Source organism: Tenrec ecaudatus, chromosome 14 (genome assembly GCF_050624435.1).
Source record: "Tenrec ecaudatus isolate mTenEca1 chromosome 14, mTenEca1.hap1, whole genome shotgun sequence".
Classification (NCBI taxonomy): Eukaryota; Metazoa; Chordata; class Mammalia; order Afrosoricida; family Tenrecidae; genus Tenrec; species Tenrec ecaudatus.
This window is the reverse complement of record NC_134543.1, coordinates 39301665-39324163: the sequence shown is the minus strand read 5'-3', so window position 1 is coordinate 39324163 and position 22499 is coordinate 39301665. Positions and strand designations below refer to the sequence as shown.

Genomic DNA, 22499 nt, shown 5'->3' with positions numbered 1-22499 from the left:
AGTATCCATCCACATGAGGGGACTTCAGAAAGTCTATGAAAAAATTTGTATTATTATTTTCAACTGTTTTATTGACATACAATTTAGTGGTTTAAATAAAACTAGTTGTACAATCATAACACAATCAGTGTTTGATCACTTTTGTTATTCTTGTCTCCATAGTTATTAGGTCCTCTTTGCCCCAACCTGCTGTCATAACCCTAAGAATCTTCATCTTGTTACTGTCCCTATCCTGGATCTCATATGAAGAAAGACATTTATCTATATTCTTTTCTAATTCCATTTTTCTGTGAACGTTTTGAAGCCCCTTCATTTGTTTAACTGAGGATAAACAAAGGTCATTGCTGCTAATTCTTCAAACAGTTTCTAATTGCTTCTTTCTTAACCGAGGAATTAATTATGAAAATTTTCCTACCACTTTTTGCATTGACAGCTGTATTTTCACTTTTATTTATAAAACAGATGACCAATTTTGGATACAGATGAGGATATTTTTACTTTGTTTTTGTGTTACAATTTTCTTCTCTCTGGAAGATAATCCACAAAAAAAGATTGTGTGAGTGTGACTTGAAATTAAAAATGTGTTTGTAAGATATACAAAATATTTGACTGAGATTTAAGAGAGGATAACCTCCTGTCCCTCTTCATTGAAATATCATCATCTTATAGGAAAAGTAATTGTGTTTGGGGAGACAATGAGCAAAGACTCAAACGAGGCCCTCCTTTGCTTGTAATGATATAAAAGATTTGTTCAAACCTCAATCTACAGTGGAAAGCAAAGGTTACCAGAAGATGACGCTGATTGCATTTATGGGATGCCATTCTTTTATTATCATCATTATTTTAAATAAACTTTATTTTCAGCATAGTTTAAAAAATCACTTTATTAGGGGCTCTTATCACAATCCAGAAACACATCCATTGTGTCAAGCACATTTGTACATATGTTGCCATCATCATTTCAAAACAATTTCTTTCTACTTGAGCCTTTGGTGTCAGCTCCTCATTTTTTTTGTCCCTCTCTCCAACACTCTACCTCCCTAATGAGCCCTTGAGAATTTATAAATTATTATTTTTTATGTCTTACACTAACTGCTGTCTCCCTTCACCCACTTTTCTTTTCTCTGTCCCCCTGAGAGGGGGTTATATGTAGATCATTGTGATAGGTTTCCCATCTCTCCCCCTTGATAGTGCTACTTTCATTACTGGTCCTGAAGGGCTTGTCTGTCCTGGGTTCCATGTTTTGAGCTCTGATTTGTATCAGTATACATGCTCTAGTCTAGACGGCATTGTAAGGTAGAATTGGGGTCATGATAGTTGCCGGTAGGGAGGGGTGGATGTGCATATATTTATAGGTTTATTATTAAGGTAGCAGATGGACATTGGACCTCCACTAAAGTACTCCCTCAATGCAAGAATGCTTTCTTCTATTAGATTATCATTCTATGATGCTCACCTTCCCGACACAATAACTGAAGAAAAAGCGGGTGCATAAGCAGATGTGGTAAAGAAAGCTGATGGTGCCCGGCTATCAAAAGATACAGCATCTGTGGTCTTAAAGGCTTGAAGGTAAACAAGTGGCCATCTAACTCAGAAGCAACAAAGCCCACATGGAAGAAGCACACCAGCCTGCGTGATCACAAGGTGCTGAAGGGATCAGTTATCAGGCACCAGAGAACAAAAAAATCATATTGTGTGCTCACCTCCCTGATATGATTGCTGAAGAGAAATGGGTACATAAGCAAATGTGGTGAAGAAAGCTGATGGGGCCCGGCTATCAAAAGATAGAGCGTCTGGGTTCTTAAAGGCTCGAAGGTAAATAAGCGGCCATCTAGCTCAGAGGCAACAAAGCCCACATAGAAGAAGCACACCAACCTATGGGATCACAAGGTATCGAAGGGATCAGGCAACAGGCATCATCTTGAATGAGAGGGGGAGTGCGGAATGGAGACCCAAGGCCCATTGGTAGGCCACTGGACATCTCCTTACAGAAGAGTCTTGGGGAGGAGATGAGCCAGTCAGGGTGCGATGTAGCAATGATGAAACATACAATTTTCCTGTATTTCCTAAATGCTTCCTCCCCACCCCTACTATCATGATCCCAGTTCTACCTTACAAGTCTGGCTAGACCAGAGGATGTACACTGGTACAGATAGGAACTGGAAACACAGGGAATCCGGGATGGATGATCCCTTCAGGACCAGTGGTGTGAGTGGCAATACTGGAAGGGTAGAGGGAAGGTGGGTTGGAAAGGGAGAACCGATTACAAGAATCTGCATGTGACTTCCTCCCTGGGGGACGGAAAACAGAAAAGTGGGTGAAGGGCAACGTTGGACAGTGCAAGATTCAACAAAATAATAATTGGTAAATTATCAAGGGTTCATGAGGGAGGGGGGAGCACGGATGGAGGGGCAAAAGTGAGCTGATGCCAGCGGCTTGGGTGATGCCAGCTGCTTGGGTGGAGAGCAGATGTTTTGAGAATGATGAGAGCAATGAATGTACAAATGTGCTTTACACAATTGATGTATGTATGTATTGTGATAAGAGTTGTATGAGCCCCTGATAAAATAATTTTAAAAATAAAAACAGGGTTTGATACCATTAAAAAAAAAAGAAGAAACAAAGGAAAGTTTATGTGTCATTGGTGCTATAATGCTCTACCCTGTTTGGCTCCTCTCTTCCTGTGACCCTTCTGTAAGGGGATGTCCAGTTGTCTACAGATGGGCTTTAGGTCTCTACCATATCCTCCCATGACAGGATTTTTGTGTTCTGGGTCTTTGTTGCCTAATACCTGATTCCATCGACACCTCATGATCACACAGACTGGTGTGCTTCTTCCTTGTAGACTTTTTTTGCTTCTCAGCTAGATGGACACTTATTTATCTTCAAGCCTTTAAGACCCTAGACACTGTATCTTTTTATCACCGGGTACATCAGCTTTCTTCACCATGTTTGCTTATGCATCCATTTTGTCTTTAGCGATCGTGTCAGGGAAGGTGAGCATCACAGAGTGCCGTGTTAGTAGAACAAAGTGTTCTTGTGTTGAGGGAGTACTTGAATGTAGACCCAATGTCCATTTGCTGCTGTAATACTTTATAAATTAATATTTGTACATAGATCTATTTCCCTATCAATATATATAAATGTATTTACATATGTACATGCCTGTATTTAGACCTCTATAAATGTCCTTTGCCTCCCAGTTCTTTCCTCTATTTCCTTTTAGTTTCCTCTTGTCCCACTATCAGGTTCAGCCTTTATATGGGTTTTGGTAATTCCTCTTGGCTAAATTGCACTTGATCAAGCCCCACAAGGCATGCTATGCCCTGATCAGCATCAATTTTAGATCACTTGTTGTTCCCTCATCTCTGGGTTTGTTGGCTCCTCAGTTCCTTCCCCCCCCCCCCCCCGCTCCTTTCCTGTGCCCCCTGGAACTGTGGGACTCATTGTTTTCCCCTCCAATTATTTGTTCCACCTATCTTATCTAGATAGTCATGAAAAAACAATAATAAGCACAAAAACAACACAAAAGAAAAGCCTATACAGAGTTCCAGGTCCGTTTGTTGACATTTGTGAGTGTTTTCTGGTTGCGTCTGATGTGGTGCCACGCCTTGCCCCCAAAGTCTCGTTTTTGGGATTGTTCGGGACTTTGCTGCTTTGCTCCCCTTGCTGCTCTGTTGCACACCCTTTGTGTTTTGCCCTGGTGTGGTGGGGCAGATATGGCACAATTCCAGCTTTGTGTCTCCAATGTTTACCCCTGTAGCACTATGGGTCAGTGAAGTATATCATGTCTCGTGGTAGGGCCGGCCCTATGTTCCTTTCTGTGAAATGACTGCTCTGAGCATGAATATTGCCCTTAGGACTTGGTGAGCCAGAATGTGCTCCACTTTCTTTCTCTCTTCTTCCCTCTTCCTTTTCTCCTGTGTGTGCTGATCAGATGCACCCCTCTCCCAGCTGTCACTTCAGTGCTGTCCTTTGTAGTGCATTCTTAGGTGGGGAGGTGGGGCATGGGTTGGTCCATATAGCTGGGATAGGGGCTGGCCCTGTAGACCGCTCTCTTGTTTGCTGCTTCATGCCAGTATATTCCATTCACATCTGTGTGCACAGGTTGAGGTTTGGGCCCTCTGTCCCTCTCCTGTGGAGATATAAACAATACCCTCTTTGGGTGGGGTAGTTCCCTGTTCCCCTGCTACCCATGTATTTTTTCCCTTCTTTCTTTCCCCCTCCCTTTTAGTTGGCTTCCATAAGTATCCCTGGCTTTGGGTCTGGCCCCTGCTATGGTACCTGGACCTACCCCAGGAATGTATTGGAATGCTCTTCTTTTGTGTACATAGCACTGTGTGTCTCATACGATATTCAAGGACACTTCATTTTGTGGTAGGACAATTTAGCTTCTAGGATAGAACTCAGACAATTTCAGGTATATTCAATCACTTCTTCACTTAAAATAACCCCATGAATCTGCATTGCTCTATTAAAACTGTTCAAACTTGTATATATTGTCAGCATTGAGGATAATTCATACGTATCTGTCATTTTGTGGGAAATACTTGTAGTATTTATTGAAAATTTATTTATACTTCCATCTACTGTTTGTTCTGTGAACATTTCTTGGGCATTCCCTACCTGCCAGCTGGGGCCTGCTACATACAGGGAGAAGAATAAGACAGGTAGCTGCTCTCATAGTAGAAAATTATTATTTGTATATTGAATGTTTTGTTCCCTTCCTTTCTATTGCCCTCTATCTCTCTTCTTCCTTTTTCTTTCCTTATGAGCAACTGATAAATTTGCATTTTTATTTGTGTTAGCTCTTTCATGCTGCTGAGGCATTTCCTCACTGGAGACACTTCTTAGCAATGATAAGATTGTCAGATAGTCATTGTTTATAGAGTGCTTACTGTGTTGGTCCGGGTTGACTAGAGAAACAAATTCATAAACACACATATGTGTGTAATAGAACTTTCTATCTAAGAGCAATTGTATATTAAGAAAACATTCCATCCCAGTCCAGATAAAGTCCGTAAGTCTGATATTAGCCCCTATGTTCGATACCAGTCTATAGTTTCCACTTCAGACTCACACTACACATGAAACGATGTGGAAGATCACAGGCCAGTGGGTGGAAAGTCTTGTGGATTTAGTGGCGTTGGAAGCATCTCAGTGCTGGGGTGGGTCTCCCCTGGTTCCATCAGGGGTCTACATGTCACCTGTCAGCAGAAACATGAAGCAGAAAGAGTTTTCTGCCTCCAGGGAGGATTACAGGAGTTCTCAGAATCCTCAGGAGAAGGGCATGCCCACAGAGAGGCCTCATTGGCTATGGCCTGATTGACAGGCTAGACTCCACCGATTCGCAAGTTGACAGGAGATGATGTAAGTGCCACAGACCACCTCTTGTCAGCTTGACACTTGCACACAACTCTTTAGCCGTATGTAATTTTCAAACAAACAAAAATAAAATTATATCTGTACCTAACAGGATAAAACTAAATTGCATACATTTCAAGAATGTGCCAGCCTAATTTAAACATAGTATTCTATAAGTGAACAAAACAAAAATATTCTATGCCTAATAATTGCAGTTAAATGAACACCTACATCATAATCCTATGAATACATTCCCCCACCTATGAAAGTTTATAGGCCATCTACTTCATGCCTTTATCTCCCAATTTGGAGTATCTAATTTCTAAACTGCCCACTTACATCAGCCCAGTGCTAAGGAGACAGTCATATGCTTTGATGTGAAGAATCTTCGTTCCAGTTGGAGCCTTGTTAGTCCACATCCATTAGCAAAGTCAAATCAGGAAAAGCCATCCAGAAAGTCAAAGCAATATGCACCAGTTCACAGGCTCAAAAATCTTGTCTTCATTTAGTCAGGTTTGGCCAGCTCAATGATGGCTACCTCACTTTGCCTCACCAGAGTGCCCATTGGCTGCCTTGCTTTTGGACCACGGAGCCCATCACAAATTCTCAACCACCCTCGCCCCTTGTGCTAGATTATGTACTTAAGACCAGTCAACAAAGACTAACACACGTACTGTTTTTCAAATAAAAATCAATCGTGCTTAGCATATTGTTTCTTATTTAATTAGACAGGACTATCTAGAAATCAAGATACATATAGTATACTTTAAGGGGTTTAGATTTTGCTCTTAAGATTAAATATTCTCTATTATCACTGATTGCTGGATCTAGCCTTTTCCACTGCCTAGTGGGCTGGTTGTCCTTTTGTCCCCTGTTCTTACCTTGTTGGCAGCTCTAAGTATGTTCTATTTCCGAGACGTGATACCCTCTTTAATACTCAGAAGATGTTTTGGCTCATTTCATGGCTCTCATCAGAGTTAGAAATAAATTAGGCGTTATGAACCACCAATATATAGTATAATTAAGAAGTATTATCTTAACATTTCCAATTATCAATAACGTTCTTTCAGTTTAGATAGAAAAGTAATGGTTCAAAACTGTACCAAGCATTAGAATTATCTGAGATTTTTTTGCTTTAAAAAAATAGATTTCTGGACCATTTAAATGGCATGTTGGTGAAGTGGTGGCCTCTTTTCCTCCATTATCTTGTGGAATCTTATAGAATTCTATCAACTTTTAAAAAGGGAGTATTCATGATTTCCATAAGAATTTGCTTCTGTAAAGTGATTGGAGGGAAATTCCTAAAATCTTAGCCCTTTCATCTCTATTGTTTTTTACGACTTTACTCTCTTATGGAAAGAGCAGGAACAGGTGGGAATGGGGCCCGGGGTGGAGAGAGGAGGAGAGACTCGATTTCTGATTCTTATTATTCATTGTTCCATCAAGTTCATCATCTCTAGTCTCTTTCTGTTGGCCCTTCTTACTTGACCCTTCCTGCCTTCTGGGTTTTGTTTATTGGAAAATGCTGCCATTGGTTTCATATGGTTGATTGACTGGGCTCTACCTTGCTCGTTGTTCCCTTTATAGGTAGGCCTGTGTGTTGTGCAGTTAAAAGCTCATCCCCAGAAGTAGGTTTTAGTTCTAGTCCTTTTTAAAAAAAGACAGTGATTGATATAAAACTCACATCATACCCTTCCATAGTTGTCGCCTTTCGTAGAGTTTTATATATATACATATATAAAATAACAATCAGTTCTGGTGCTTCTTCCCTTTTCCTTCATTCACTGTTTGCTCCCTAATTCCTCACCCTACCAGTTCCCATTAAACCATTACATCAGTTGTTTTTTGGTATAGCCACTCCTTCAGTGCTTCACAAACTGAGAATCCTAACAGAAACAATTTAAAAAAAGTGAAACAAAGAAAAAATAATTTCAAGATAAAAATAAAGAGTAAGAAAGAAAAGACTGCCAACAATATTAGGGGGTGAGGGTGGGAAGCCAGAGAGGAAATTTCTGTCGTAGAGCAAGCAAGAAATATTTAAATATAGAGCAAATTCAGGGTGACCAGGTACCATATTATACTGTAGTTCCATTGACGATAATAAAGTTTTTAGTCATCTCTGTGTGATAGCAATGCTGTTCGCATCCTTTGACTGTGGCCAAAGTACCAGAAGATTAATCTGACTGCAGTTTGGCTCCCCCTGCCCTCCCTAACCTTACATCGGTTGTTCACAGCGTAAGCTCTGACGCTTTTCTCTTCATCATATCTGCATTTTGTTACTGCCATCTTTGGATCACACTGGCTGGTGTGCTTCCTCCATATGGACTTAGGTGATGTCTTACTTGGATAGCTGCTTGTTTGAATTCAGTTACAGTCTTGAAGGGAGTCTAAGGGCCACCACAGTTTGTGGGTTCCAGCAGTCTCTACCATCTGGTAAGTCTCATGTGTTTCTTTGGTTTTTTTTGTTAATGGTTTTGAATTTTGTTTAGCATTTTTTTTTCTCCCTCTCCAGGACCTTCTGTTGTGAGCCACGTCAGAGTAGTCAGAAGTGGCCAGGTCTTCTGGCCTCAGGGTAGTGGAGGTTGTGGTTTATGTGTTCCTCTAGATCCGTGGTTCTCAACCTTCCTAATGCCGCAACCCTTTCATACAGTTCCTCATGGTGTGGTGACCCCCCAACCATAACATTATTGCGTTACTACTTCATAACTGCAATTTTTCTACTGTTACGAATTGGGCAACCCTTGTGAAAGGGTCGTTAGACACCCCTCAAAGGGGTCGAGACCCGCAGGTTGAGAACCACTTCTCTAGATCTTTCTATGAATTAATTTTTTTTCATTATTTTTTGCACCAGACAAGGAGAGGCCGATTGTTGTGATGGACACATGATAGATTTAAGATCACAGTTGCTATTCACCAAAGTAGGATTATAGAACATTGAATCATTTACTAAGACCACATTAAAACACAATTGCTTAAGTTCCACACCTTTTGTGAGTCTTTTATGTATCAATGCTGTGTTCCTGTTTACTCTTTAATAAGAAGTTAACAAAAAATGAAGTAGAATACAAAAGTTCCACATATACTTGTCTAAAATGATTGAAATGTATATTGAAATTAAATGGAGAATCTACTATGTCCATTTTCAGTAGATTTGTTCCATCAGGAAACAAACTAGGGTTTCTGTTGTTTTTGAGGTGTTGAGATTTTTACCATGAGCACTACAGGGTCTGCATTTCACAGAGTAGGGACTTAGATTAAAAATTGCCCATAAAATATGCAAGTAAGCGAATAATGTATTAATATATAAATTAAAATAATCATGATGCGTTTTTCTAAGATGTCAGACTTTTCAGAGCATCAATTTGGATTTTCAGAACTCACCATTAAAAGTAATTATTAATTGATTAAAGTGCAAACCCTCTTTTATTCTGAGTTCTAAAAATAAAAATTACAGTTGATGACATTATGTAATCTTTTTTATATGGCATTTATTTACCATCTTAGTACATACTCTATGTTTTTGTTATCAGGTGCCCCCAAGTTGGTTCTGATTCATAGCAACCCCACTATAACATAATGAAACACAGTCCCATTCTGCATCATTTCCACTTTCACTGCTGGGTTTGAGCCCATTGCTTCAGTCCCTGTGGCGATATATGCCATGGAGGGCCTTCTTCTTTCCCACTAACCCTCTGCTGTATCCCATCATGCCCATCTTTCTCTAAGACTGGTTTCCACTGATGGCATGTCCCAAGGACTAAAGATGAATTCTTGCCTTCCTTGCTTTTAAAGAGCAGTCTGGATGTACTTCTTTCCATACTGATCTGTTCATTCTTCTAGGAGTTTATGGTATATTCAGCGTTCTTTACCAAAGTAGAAAGGCATCGATTTTTCTTTGGCCTTCTTTATTTTTTGTCCAGATTTCACATTCATAGGAGATGCTATAAAATAGCATGATTTAGTCAGGTGCACCTCAGAGTCACATCTTTGTGTGTATGTAACAGAAGTCTTTTAGGGCAGACTTGACCAATGCAATACATTATTTGATTTCTTGACTGCCTCATGAGCATTCAATGTGGATCCAAGTAAAATGAAATCCTCAACAATTTCAGTGTTTTCTCCATTTATCCGTGGTGGGATATACTCAAGATTCTACATTGGCTATTGTAAACTTGTTTTTGTTTTCTTCAGTTTCAATTTGAACTTGTCTATAAACAACTCATGTTCTAGGCTCTGTTCCACTGGAGACTCCTAGCCTTGTTCTGACTTATGATTATTGAGTTTTTCTTTTGACTTTTCCACAAGCGAAGTTTATTTGATCTGTGTATATTATTTCTGGTGAGGTCCACTTTGGAAGTCGCCATTTATGTTGTTGAAAATGCTAACACCATGAATATGTTGGTGGCCTCACAGAATTCTGTTATGAGGTCTCCATCATCTTATCTGTCAGCCAGACCGTATTTTCCAACTATTGCTCCTTCTTTGTTCTCAACTTTCGCACCCCAGTGAGGAGAAATTAAAATGTTCACTAGATGCAAGGATGGCAAGACTTTGTCACATGTACTTTGGGCATTTTTAAGAGACACCCAGGAAAAGGACATCATGTTTCATGAAGTAGAGGGGCAGTGGAAGAGATGGGCTAACACAGGGCCGCAGCCAGGGGCTCAAGCATCAGAGCTGTGAGGACGGCGCGGGGCCAGGCAGTGTTTCCGCCATTGCCCGTAGATAGGGCCACCATGAGTTGGAACGGACCCGATGGCACCAAACAGCAGCAAAACAGGTTAGACCAATTTTAGATTGCAAAAGCAGGTACAAATCTTAAATTTATCACTTTTGCTTTAGTGGTTAGTATATAAATTTTAATAATAGTTATATTAACTTGTCTGCCTTGTAGACATATTAAAATTATCTAGTATTATCCGTCACCGACAGTATTATATTTTAGGATTGATCGTTACGTATGGTTTCTGATGATGAATTCAGTATCATTCCTCTCCAATTTGTCATTCCTAGTATACCAGGCCATGTGATTATCCAAGTCAAAATGGCCAGTACCAGTCCATTTCAGCCCACGAGGGCCCGAGACAGCCATCTTTTTACATTCGATTTCATTTTTGACAACATACAAATTTTCCCTAGAAGTCTTCTTCATATAATTACAATTGACAGTTGCTTGATAGTCTTCTTCAGATTTTGAGTCTTACCATATCAGCAAATAAAGGTCCATATATATAATTAAAGTTAACTCTACTTTGAGGAGGCAGCTCTTCCTCATTTTATTTTATTTTTAACAGTTTAATGGCAGTATTCAATTCACATATCACACAAGTCAGTAGTTCAGTCATATCAAGAATAGCTGTAAAATCATTATGACAGTCAATTTCAGAATATTTTCTTCTTTCTCATATTTATTGTTATTAATTCCCTATTTTCCCCAGCCTTTCCTGCCATACCATTGTGTTACTCTGGCTAGACTAGAGAAACAAATTCATAGAAGCACATGTGTATAAGAAAGAGGTTTATATACAAGAGCAATTGAATCTTGAGAAAACATCCCAGCCCAGTCCAGATCAAGTCCATAAGTCTGATATTAGCCTATATGTTCGATACCAATCTGTAAAGTCCTCTTCAGACTCATGAAACGCATGCAATGATCCTGATTGCAGGAGGATCACAGGCCCATGGGTTGGAAGTCTTGTGGATCCAGTGGCATTGTAAGCATCTCAGCACTGGCATGGGTTTCCACATGGCTGCTCCACCTTAGAGCACTAGTGCAGTTCCATGTCTGACTTCTCAGCTACAATATCTCATGTAGAGTCAGCAGCGAGGGAAAGCCTCTCCTGCCTCCAAGGAGGAAGACAGGAATTCCCAGAGTCCTCAGGAAAAGGCCAGGCCCACACAGAGACCTCATTGACTATGACTCAAATGACAGGCTAGATTCCACCCCTTCACTATTAAATTGACACCAGATTATGTAACTACCACAGCCACCAAGAAACCATTAATCCATTTATTCTGTCTATATATTTACCTGTCCTGGATTTCACATACAGAAACACACACACACACACACACACACACACACACACACACACACCAGCAGCAAGGTAAAATAGATAAAAATCTCAGTCAAAAGACAGCAGAAAGTATTAAAAATAGAACAAATTTAATATGAGTCAAAAAGGAAATCAAATGATAAGCTGTTAAGTATTAACTGCGTCTGCAGTAACCCACTTTTCTATGCACTCTGCACAATAGCAAGCATCTTCCTATCCTGGATCTATGATGGAGGGAAGTCACTGGATACTTAGTCCATGTATCACTTTTTTTCTTAAAGGAAACAACTTTAACATGGGTCAAAAGAGAGATCAAATGATAAGATGTAGCACTTACATATTACTTATTGCATTTTAATCTGACTACACCTCCTATATCCTCAATTTTATTTTGTGTTCTAATCCAACCCGAGTGTTTTTGGTCTTATGGCATTATATAAAGTTTTTACTGGTCAATATGTTTTTACAGTATATCACCAGGTCCTCATTTCTAGTCTGTGTGAATGCAGAAGTTTCACAGACACCTGTCCACGATGTGTGACCCTGCTGCAATTTGAGATACTTGTGCATAACTTCCAGCCTCAGAGCAGCATGCAAGCCGCCACAGGTGAACAAGCAGGGTGTTGTAATGTTTTACTTAGTGTTCTCTATTTTATCTCTGTGGGTTCCAGTATTAGTTGCCAATGGCTACGTAGACCTGACAAACGTCATGATTAAAGAGTTTATTAAGGGAATTAACAAGTTGTAATGCCAGAGAGAACTACTTATAAAGTTCTGTCAAGTCTGATAAATGCCTAAAGGGCAGACCACTCTGCTATAAACTGCAACCCCAAGGCTTTGCCTTAATCTCTGTGATTCTGCAAACCCAACTCCCTGAATTAAGTGCTCAGAGGCACCCCAGGCCAGTAAGCCTCAGCCTGATGGCACTCAGCTCCACTTCTGTAGGTCAGCAAGTCCCATTTCCTCAATAAGTGCCCCAAAGCACCCCAATCCAAAAGTCAGCTTCCTCCACAGAACACCCATCTTGACCTGCTCTGTGGGTTAGGAAGCCCATCCCTGCGTTCCAGGCTCTGGCTGTTCCTCTGATGGTATAGCTGTTTTCTGGATCTAGGAGGTTCACTGCATAAGGTTCACTCGCTGGTCCAGAGGACAGGCTCCACTCCTGGCCCTTGCTGGTAATGAGATCCTCCTTCTGCTTCTCAGAGGGCTCATTTTATACACAGCAGGATGGCATTCCAGGGAATCCTGTTGGCAATGACTCACAGATGAATCCTAACAGTATCTTTCCCCCACCTTCTTACCAGACCCATGCAGGGAAAAATCTTTGCGTGGGAGATAGAGACTTTAGCTAGAAGAGCCACCACATTAAATAATTCACTGCCCCTGAAAGTGTTTATTAATTAATAACCGATACATTGCCTTATGGGAGCCCTGGTGGTTTAGTGGGAGAAAGATGAGCCTTTCAACTCTCAAAGAATTGCAGTCTCGGAAACCCACAGGGGCGGCTCTACCCTATCTATAGGGCCACTCTGAGTCAGACTGCCTCGCTGCTTAAACGTGTCTGTTCACTCGAGTGGTGGTGATAGCTAGAATCTCATCAGCTGTATTTTAACTATTAAATTGAGATTTTCCTGACTATACTGACTGAAAAATACTAAAAGTTTATTTGAGATACAGTGATAAAAATAAAGCATCAGGTTGTCTTATTTCCATGATACACGGTAATCTCATTTGGAACTTCCAGTGTGAAACCAATTATCTAAAATCTGAACTGTTGCTTAGGGGTAATCTTTAAACCTTAAGTCCCCTCAGGTCTTCAGTCGTGAAAACCTAGCAGTAGTTTATCTTAGCTAGTGAAGGGTGTCTACTTTGAGCATGTGCTTTTTTCTGAGGATGATCACACTGACAATAGCAACTCGAAAGACTGCATAAGAAACTTGATGAGGCAGAGAATATATGTTAATGAGAAGAAATGATTTAGAAAAGGAGGTGAACATAGTGCATATCTGAAAAAAATGTAATGTATCTTGAATTGTGCTGGTTGAAATTCCTAAATTAGTATATAGGAGGGACTGTCAAAAGTTTATCATTTTTCCCCATCATCTTTTAATTCCATTTTCCCACAAACATTTTGAAATCGCCTCATGGCTCAACAAGCACAACAAAAAAGTAAAGTAAAATAACAAAGGTAGTTATCTGGTTTTGATAAGGTTACTTTGAAGGAGGTAGGAATGATATATGTTCTTTATCAAGCAGTGCAGTACTGTGATGGTCCCCTTCCCTACATATTACCTTGGATCTCTATGTTTGTTTGCCACCACCACCAATATATTTTCATGTGCTCTTAATATATAGTTTAAAAACTTAACTCTTAATTTCTTTCTGAATCTGGAGACTGAGTTCTAGGAAATATTTTGAAACATTGAAGTTACTATCTCTTTGGGTTTGTTTTGGTGGCAATAGGCCATAAAACAGAGAGAGTTCAGCAGATTTCAGAACACACTTTAGTGATGCGGAGATTCAGACCATAGAATGATTATGTCTAGTTTTTGGTTTGGGTTTTCTTTAAAAATATCATTTCTTTAAACAATCATGGAATAATATTAGGAGTAAACTAGGCATGTAAAAACAGTGTATGCTATTTTTAGCAGATACATTTTGAGTGCTAAATCTAATTCCAATCAAACATAACTAGACGAATTATCTGTATCACATTATCATATATAATAATCTGAACAGAGCCCTAGTGGTGTAGTGGACTGCAAGTTGAGCTGCGGGCTCTAGGGTCAGCACTTCGAACCCAGTAGCTGTTCCCTGGAAGAAACATGAGGCTTTCTGCTCCTGTAAAGGTTTATAGCCTTGGAAACCCACAGAAACAGTTCTCTGTTGTCCTAAATAGGGTGGCTATGAGTTGGTATGGATTTAGTGACAGTGAGTTTGATTTCTGGGTATACATTTGTCTCATAAATCAGGTAATTGTGTGCCTAACTGTTTTGACTTACAAGTGTTCACTTTCTGTGGACTCAAATGAAGGCTTTTCGTTTATATTCTGCCTAGTACACTGGTGATTGGAGGATGATTATTTTTACAAACCCCAATTCAATATTAAGCAGTCCCTGATGGTCCAGTGAGATAAGCGGTAAGCTGTTAACCACCAGATCAGCAGTTCAAACCCACCAGCTGCTCTTTGGGAGAACGATGATGCTGTCTGCTTCTGTACCGACTTAAAGTCCTGAAAACTCTAAGGAGCAGTTCCTCTCTGTTCTATGTAAGCTCATAATGAGTCAGAATTGATATGATGGCAGTGGGTTTTCGTTTGGTCAAATATGCACATGAAATTATAAAATGCAGCAATCTAGAGTAACTTTAACAAAGGTTTGTTTGCTAAACATATGTTCTGAAGTAAAATAATAATTAGTGGTTATTTAGCTTTACTAGCTATACAAAAATATAAAAAAAAACTATAAAAATTCTACTGATCCATGACTTTTGCAATTAAGGGCTTACATTGACATATAGTTTCTGCCAACTATACTTTTCAAAATAGGTTCTTTAAATTGATTGAGATGGTAAAAATAACTTCCCTAAAACATTTTTGGGAGTATAATTCATTGCTAATATAACTAATACAACTGTCACAATGATACTAATTATCTTTATAAACATTTATCATTTAATTAGATTTAGGAAGATAATTCAGCCATTATTAATCTTCATGATAAATTTGTGAAAGGGTAAATGCATATATACCTATGTATATAAATGTGTATGTATGTTTCTGAATCTACGCATTTCCCATTGCTACTGTCATTGGTTATCACAAACTAAGTGGCTTAAAGGGAAAGATATTTATTCTCTTGACACTTCTTAGGCTGGTGAATTCTGTATAAGTTTCACAGACACCAACCAAAGTGTCCACAGACCATCTTCTCTCAGGAAGCTGTGTTGGAGAATCTATGTTCCTACTGTTTTCAGCTTTTAATAAAGTGACTATAACCCCAATATCAAAACCAGACAAGGACATTAAAAGAATAGAAAGCCATAGGCTCCAAACCCTCATGAACATAGATAGATGCCCTAGTTCTCAACACAATCCTGACCAACAGAATTTAACAATATATCAAAAATTATGAACAAGTGGGATTCATACCAGGTATACAAGGATGGTTCAACATTAGGAAAACAATCAGTTTAATCCATCATTTAGATACAATAAAAGATATGAATTATGTGATCATATAGATTGATAAAGAAAAGGCATTTGATAAAATCCAATTCCCATTCCTGCTAAAAAAGAACACTCAGCACAATAGGAAAGGAAGGGAAAATATAAGCAAAACCAACAGCCAATATCTTACTTAGTGGGGATGAAGTGAAAGCAATCCCCTTGTAAATGGGAACCAGACAAGGATGCCCTTGTCATCACTATAAATTGACGTTGGGCTGGAAGCACTCGCCAGAACTACTAGACAATCAAAATAAATGAAAAGTAGCCAAATGGGCAAAGAAGAAGGAAAATTTCATTTGTAGATGATATGATTCTATATGTAAATAATCCCAATGACTTGACAAAAAAGTTGTTTGAAACCAAAGAATTGGTAAAAGGACAGAGTAAAAGATCAACATTCATAAATCCATCCGATTTCTGTATACTAATGAAGACTGTTCTATCAAAGAAGTTAAGAAAATGATGTCTATAGTAGCCACACAAAAGCAAAATATCTAAGAAGAAACATAAGCAGAAAATAAAGGTATATATTATATATATATAAATATCCTACAAAGCATTAATTACTACAGGAAATCAACAGACCTACATATATAGAAAAATGTTCGATGCTAAAGATTTTTCCTAGTCTGTGGATTCTCTTTATACTCTTTTGACAGAATCTTTTGATGCACACAGGTGTCTGATTTTTAGGAGGTCCACACATCTATTTTGTCTTCTGTGTTTAATTATTTGATAGTGTGTCTGTGCCCCACATTAGAGTCCTTAAGTTTGTCCCTAGTGTATCATTGGTGGTCTTCATAGCTGTGAGGTTTACATTTAAGTCATTAATCCATCTTGAGTTCATTCTGTATATGAGGTATGAGTTCTGTGTCATTCTTAAACAGAAGGATGTACAAAATTTCCAGCACCATTTGTTGAAGACATTATTTATGCCCCACTTAATGACTTTTGGCCTTTGTTGAAATCTGTTTTATGTGGGTGGATCAATTTATTTCTGGCTTCTTCATTCTGTCCCATTGTGTGTATATATCATTGAACTAGTACAAGGCTGCTTTGACTACTGTTGCTATTGTTGATTCTCTGCCCATAGGAATCTCCTTCGTATTTTTTATCAAGCTGATCTTGATTTTATTAACTCTTTAATTTAGCCTTGTCTGGATATAATCTTATTTTCCTCTTATATTTGGGGGATAATTTTGTTGGGTATAAGATTATTTGTTGTTAATTTTTTCTTTTATTATTTTATATATATATCATTCCATTGTCTTCATAGTGTCTCTGAAACAGTGATCTTGTTATTAGTTTTCCTTAGAAGGTAATGATTCCTTTCCCCTACGAAACTGCTCTTACGATTGTCTCCTTATTATTAACACTGGAATTTTTGACAGCAATATGTTGGGATGATTTTCTTTAGGAGTTTCTCCTGTTTGGGTTTCTATTAGCTTCTTGAATAGTTATTTTCTCCTCTATCATGGTATTAGGGGAATTTTCTTATATTTTCTCAGTGGATATTTTTTGTTTGTCTCCTCTTGTTTCAGAACACTAATAAAATGTTAAATTGTTTCTCTTGATAATATATGACATGATTCATTGACTTTTCCCAGTTTTTTTCTGTTTTTGTTGATTGTTCTTAGATTGGAATCAAGAGATGTGTCTTCAAGCTCACTAATTCAGTTTTCTCTAGCTTCAGTGCTATTGCTTTGCTTTTGAAAAATGTTTTCTAATTCTATTATTTTAGGATTAATCTTCTGAATTTCTACTGTTGTTGTTATAATAGGGTTTAAGATTTTTTTTCCTCTGTAGCTGTCTTAGTATTTATCTCCATCTCTTGAAAGTGTTTGAGTACCGTTCTCCTGAATTCGATTTCTGCTGGTTCTAGATTCTTCTTAAGACAGTTCCTTAGGATCTGGTCACTATTCATTTGTATGTGCCCACCATGTATTTCTTACTTATTTGCTTTAATTCCTGTCTCTGTGACATTGTGCTGTAGCTATTAAAGAGAAGTGGCTGGGTTGTGTTTGGCTAGACAACTCCATTACATGGTGTATGGTGTATTGAAATATTAAAAACCCATAAATAAAAAAAGATTTAAAAATGGCACTCTTTGGGTGGGCTCTTTCTTCAACCCCAGAGAATAGCTGGGGGTATGCCCTTGTTATCTCTGGAATGCTGCATGAAGGGCTCTCCTTAGGTCCCAGAGCTGTAGGTAATTTGTAGCTGGCATTTTTTCCCTATAGCTGAGAGGTAGCTGTGCAGTAGGGAGTGCACAAGAGCCTGGGAGAGCATTTGCAGCCAGGGGTGTTCATCTACCACTCTTGGCAGCACTGCTGGCTCATGGAAGACTAAAGTTTTGCATATCTTCTTATTTTTTAGGCTGTTTCTTCACCCTCTCCACCTTTTTATCAATACGGATGAATTGAACAGTCTTCCACCAACAGTGGCATTTTCATTATGAAAGTTCTTAGATTACTCTTATGGTTCCTCAATTGCTAGGAGGTCATAGATCTCTGAGCTGGATTCTTCTTTCTTTCTTTGGTATCATTGTATTGTTTATATTTGATTTTGTCCCCTGTTATGCTATATGTTGACATGACTTACAAAATTACTAATAAATATTTTTATCAAAGTTGCCATTTATTTTATTGCATAATTTTTGAGCTAACTGTTTGCATTTTCTTCCATGATCTATAGGATACCAGAAGGCCCCATTGATCAGGGGCCAGCTTCAGGAAGAGTACGTGCTTTAGAAGCGCAGCTTATAAAGGCCAAAGAACAGATAGAAAATTACAAGAAACAAACCAGAAATGGTAAGTGATGATGCAGTGTTTTTTCCGTTTCAAAGTATTAGAGCTATATACAAATAACTGAAGATTTTCTTTCATCAGAATGTTGGAAATGCTGAAACTGTTTTTTGACTGCAGGTCTTGGGAAAGATCATGAAATCCTGAGGCGGAGGATTGAAAATGGAGCTAAAGAGCTCTGGTTTTTTCTACAAAGTGAATTGAAGAAATTAAAGAATTTAGAAGGAAATGAACTCCAAAGACATGCAGATGAATTTCTGTCAGATTTGGGACATCATGAAAGGTACTGTTTTCCCTATAAATTCGAGCTTTGCTAAGCATTATCATCTAAGAATGGAAAAGTGGAATTTTGTTAATTTCACATTTGAATGGTAAACATAATCACTATATTCAAGAGAGGAATACCTTAGATATTAAAAGCAGTCCAATTACAACTCATCTGCTAACATATATCACAGGAAAACGTTTAAATTCATTAAATAAATAGGTATCTTTATAACCCAAGTAAACTCTGAAATTAGTGATGTCAGGTAACAGCATGCTAAAATACCTTCCTGTAAATTCCCTTTGCTTATAATCAGTATTTGAAATGAAGAGTGAAATTTTGCATGCTGTATACTGGAACTTATGTGAGGCTAAGAGTTACTATTCTTTAATAAATAATTTTATTGGGGGCTCTTAGAACTCTTATAACAATCCATACATCGATTGTATCAAACACATTTGTACATACGTTGCTATCATAATTTTCAAACCTTTTCTTTCTATTTGAGCCACTGGTATCAGCTCCTCAATTTTTCCCTTCCTTCCTCCCTTCTCAAACCTCCCTCCCTCATGAACTCTTGCTAATTTATAAATTATTTTTATTTTCATATCTTATACTGTCTGCTGTCCCCCTTCACCCTTGTTTCTGTTGTTTGTCCCCTGGGGGTGGAGGGGCTACTAGTTCTCCTTTTCTCTCCCTTCCCCATGCCCTCAGGGTATTGTAATACCTCACGGTATTGCTACTCCCATTATTGTACCCGAGGGCTTTATCTGTCCTGAATTCCCAGCTCTTCTCTGTGGGTACCTGTATGCATGCTTTGGTATAGCCGGATTTGTAAGGTAGAATTAGGGTCATGATAGTGGGGGTGGAGGTGGGGACATTAAAGAACTAGAGGAATGTTGTGTGTTTTGTAAGTGCTGTACTGTACCCTGGCTGGCTTGTCCCTTCCTTGAGACGCTTCTGTGAGAGGATGTCCAATTTTCTACAGATGGACTTTGGGTCTCCATTCCAACCTCCCTTGTTTGCATTGAAATGGTTGCAACAAAATGGTTCGTTTTGGGTCTTCTGATGCTTGATGCCTGATCCCATTGACACCGCATGATCACATGGGTTGGTGGACTTCTTCCATGTGTGCTTTGTTGCTTCCATGCTAGATGGCCGCTTGTTTAATGTCTAGCCTTTAAGACCCCAGACGCTGTATCTTGTAATAGCCGGCCACCATCAGCTTTCTTCATTACATTAGCTTATGCACCCAGTTTGTCGTTGGTGAACGTGTTGGGAAGGTGGGCATCACAGAAAAAGTGTTCTTGCATCGAGGGAGGACTTGAGTAGAGGTCCAATGCTACTTTACTACTTAATATGTAAATATATGTACATAGACCTATTATCTATGTCATTACATATTAATATACTTACAAATGTAAATAGTAGTTACCTTTCTATTTCAAACATTAAAAATGTTTAAGTAGCACTTTTTAAGAATTGCTAACGAAAGGTTAACAGGTTTTTGATAAAAAGTCACTTTCTGTTCATTGTTTTTCCACTTAATTGCTAGAAAGGGAAACCTGGATCTGCCTAGTTAAATTTGTTTCTCTGCATATATACATATCTAAAACATGTACATATTATCTTATATAAATGTTAGTAATTTAATATTGGTTTGTTCATACAAAGAAAACTGTATCTGAGAATCATAAATATAGTGAAACTGATCCATAACACTATTATATTTAAAAGACTATGTTCCCAGTAGGATTCTGATAGCAATTATTGTCTCATTAGTGAATAATAAAAGAAAAATTGTCTTATTAACATAATCTACCACTGTGAAGAAAGAATTACCCATGTAACTAAGTGATTCATATATATATTAATATCAATAGCATTATTTTAAGGATTCTGAAATACTGCTCTATTTTTTAAGGCAAGTTACAAATAAAAATTAGAATTTTATTGTAATCATTTTAGCATTAATGAATTTGCAGATCTATGATAGCATGAATTTCAAGGGGCAGTGAATTGTTAGACCACACATTAGGTAACCCCTTTGAACATTTTGGCTCAAATTATACTATTTTCATGTTTGTTACTACTCTGAATTATTCTAATATTAATTCTAGTCAGTAGACTTCAGTTAGATGTATCTAGGTGCTTTGCTTATGACAGTTTTATAAGGAAGTATATATTGGAAGAGTATTTGAATTTGATAACGGTTATGGTGCATATAAAGAGAAGTTTTGGTATTGACTTCTGATGGGAATGTTCACTTTTAAGGTTTGAGTGATTTAATTATTTAAGAATTTAATATTTAGATTTTTCTTAAATTCTATTTGTTAAATTATTATTTTGTGACTATAATTTGTACATATATTTTGTGGATATATGTACAAAAGAAAATTGAACAAAATAGAGTGGCTGCTGATTTGGTATTTCTGGTACTGCTATATAATCCATGTTAAATAATGGTATTTCACAATAATTAGTAATGGAACATTAAACTTCTCATAATTTTCTTTGGCTATCTTAAGTAAAATTATAATAAACCTGTGATACCATCTTTACAATGTAATAATTTACTTCACAGCCAAATGAGCAATACATAGCCAAATATTATTAAAGTAATGAAAGTGTGTAGGCAGAAAGGTAAAGATGAACAGGTATGAATAGGCAAACAGACAATACTCACAACCATATGTAGTTATGACAGGTGATATTTCCATAAACACATTTGTTAAAAACTTCAAAGGAAGAAATCTGAGCTGTACCAAAGGCATTGTTGATAAGGCTCCAGGAATTGACAGAATAGCAATTGATGAAGTACTGGAAGCACTCACTAGTCTATGCCAAGAAATTTGGAAGGCAGGTACCTGGCTAGCCAACTGGAAGAGATCCATATTTGTACCAATTCCAAAGAAAAGTGGTGCAAAGGAATGCAAAAATTATAGAACAATACAGTTAATATCACATGCTAGCAAAGTTTTGCAAAAAATATTCAAAAACAGTTATAGCAATACAGCTACCAGCAATTCAAGCCAGCTTAAGAAGAGGGCATGAACAAGGGAAATTGCTTTTGACATTAGATATATCTTGACTGGAAAAAGAAAGTATCAGAAATATGCTTACTTATGTTTTATCAAGTATGCAAAGGTATTTAACTAGGTAGAGCTTAAACTGTTGTTAACATTGGAAAAAATGACATTCTTGGACACTTCATTGTGCTCATGTGGAACCTGTATCTGAACCAAAAGGCAATCATTTCAATTGAACAAGGAATACTGTATGATTTAAAATCAGGAAAGGTGTGCATCAGGGTTGTATCCATCCACTATACTTATCCAATCTGTGTTCTTAGCAAATGGCCTGAGAGGCTAGGCTCTGTGAAGAACGCAGCATCAGGACCAGGGGACCATTCATTCCCAACTTGCCCTATGTAGATCATACAGCTTTGCTTGCTGAAAGTGAGGAGGACTTGAAGCACAAATGAGATTAAATCCTTCAGTATGACTTGCAACCCAATGTAAAGAAAACCCAATCCACCTACCAGGACCATTAGACGGCAACATGATTAATGTAGAAAAGATAGAAGTTGTCAAGTGTTTGATTTTACTTGGATCCATAGTCAGTACTCATCAAAACAGCAATCAAGTTATCAAATGACATATTTAATTGGAAAAATCTGCTGCATAAGAACTATTTGAAATATTAAAAAGAAAAGATGTCACTTTGAGAGGTGAGGTGTGTCTGATTCAAGTTGTGGCATTTCAATCATAGCATATGCATGT

At 38.0% G+C, this 22499-nt stretch overlaps 1 protein-coding gene across 7 annotated transcripts in view; it reads left to right on the top strand.

The window, feature by feature from the left end:
* The window catches only part of FUT8 (fucosyltransferase 8), a 286681-nt gene that overhangs the window by 156257 nt on the left and 107925 nt on the right, over positions 1-22499 (top strand). For all 7 annotated transcript variants that reach the window (XM_075532154.1, XM_075532149.1, XM_075532155.1 and 4 more), the window contains 2 exons: positions 18343-18458; positions 18573-18735. In XM_075532154.1, coding sequence (XP_075388269.1) covers positions 18343-18458; positions 18573-18735 — 279 coding nt within the window. The remainder of the gene's footprint in view (positions 1-18342; positions 18459-18572; positions 18736-22499) is intronic.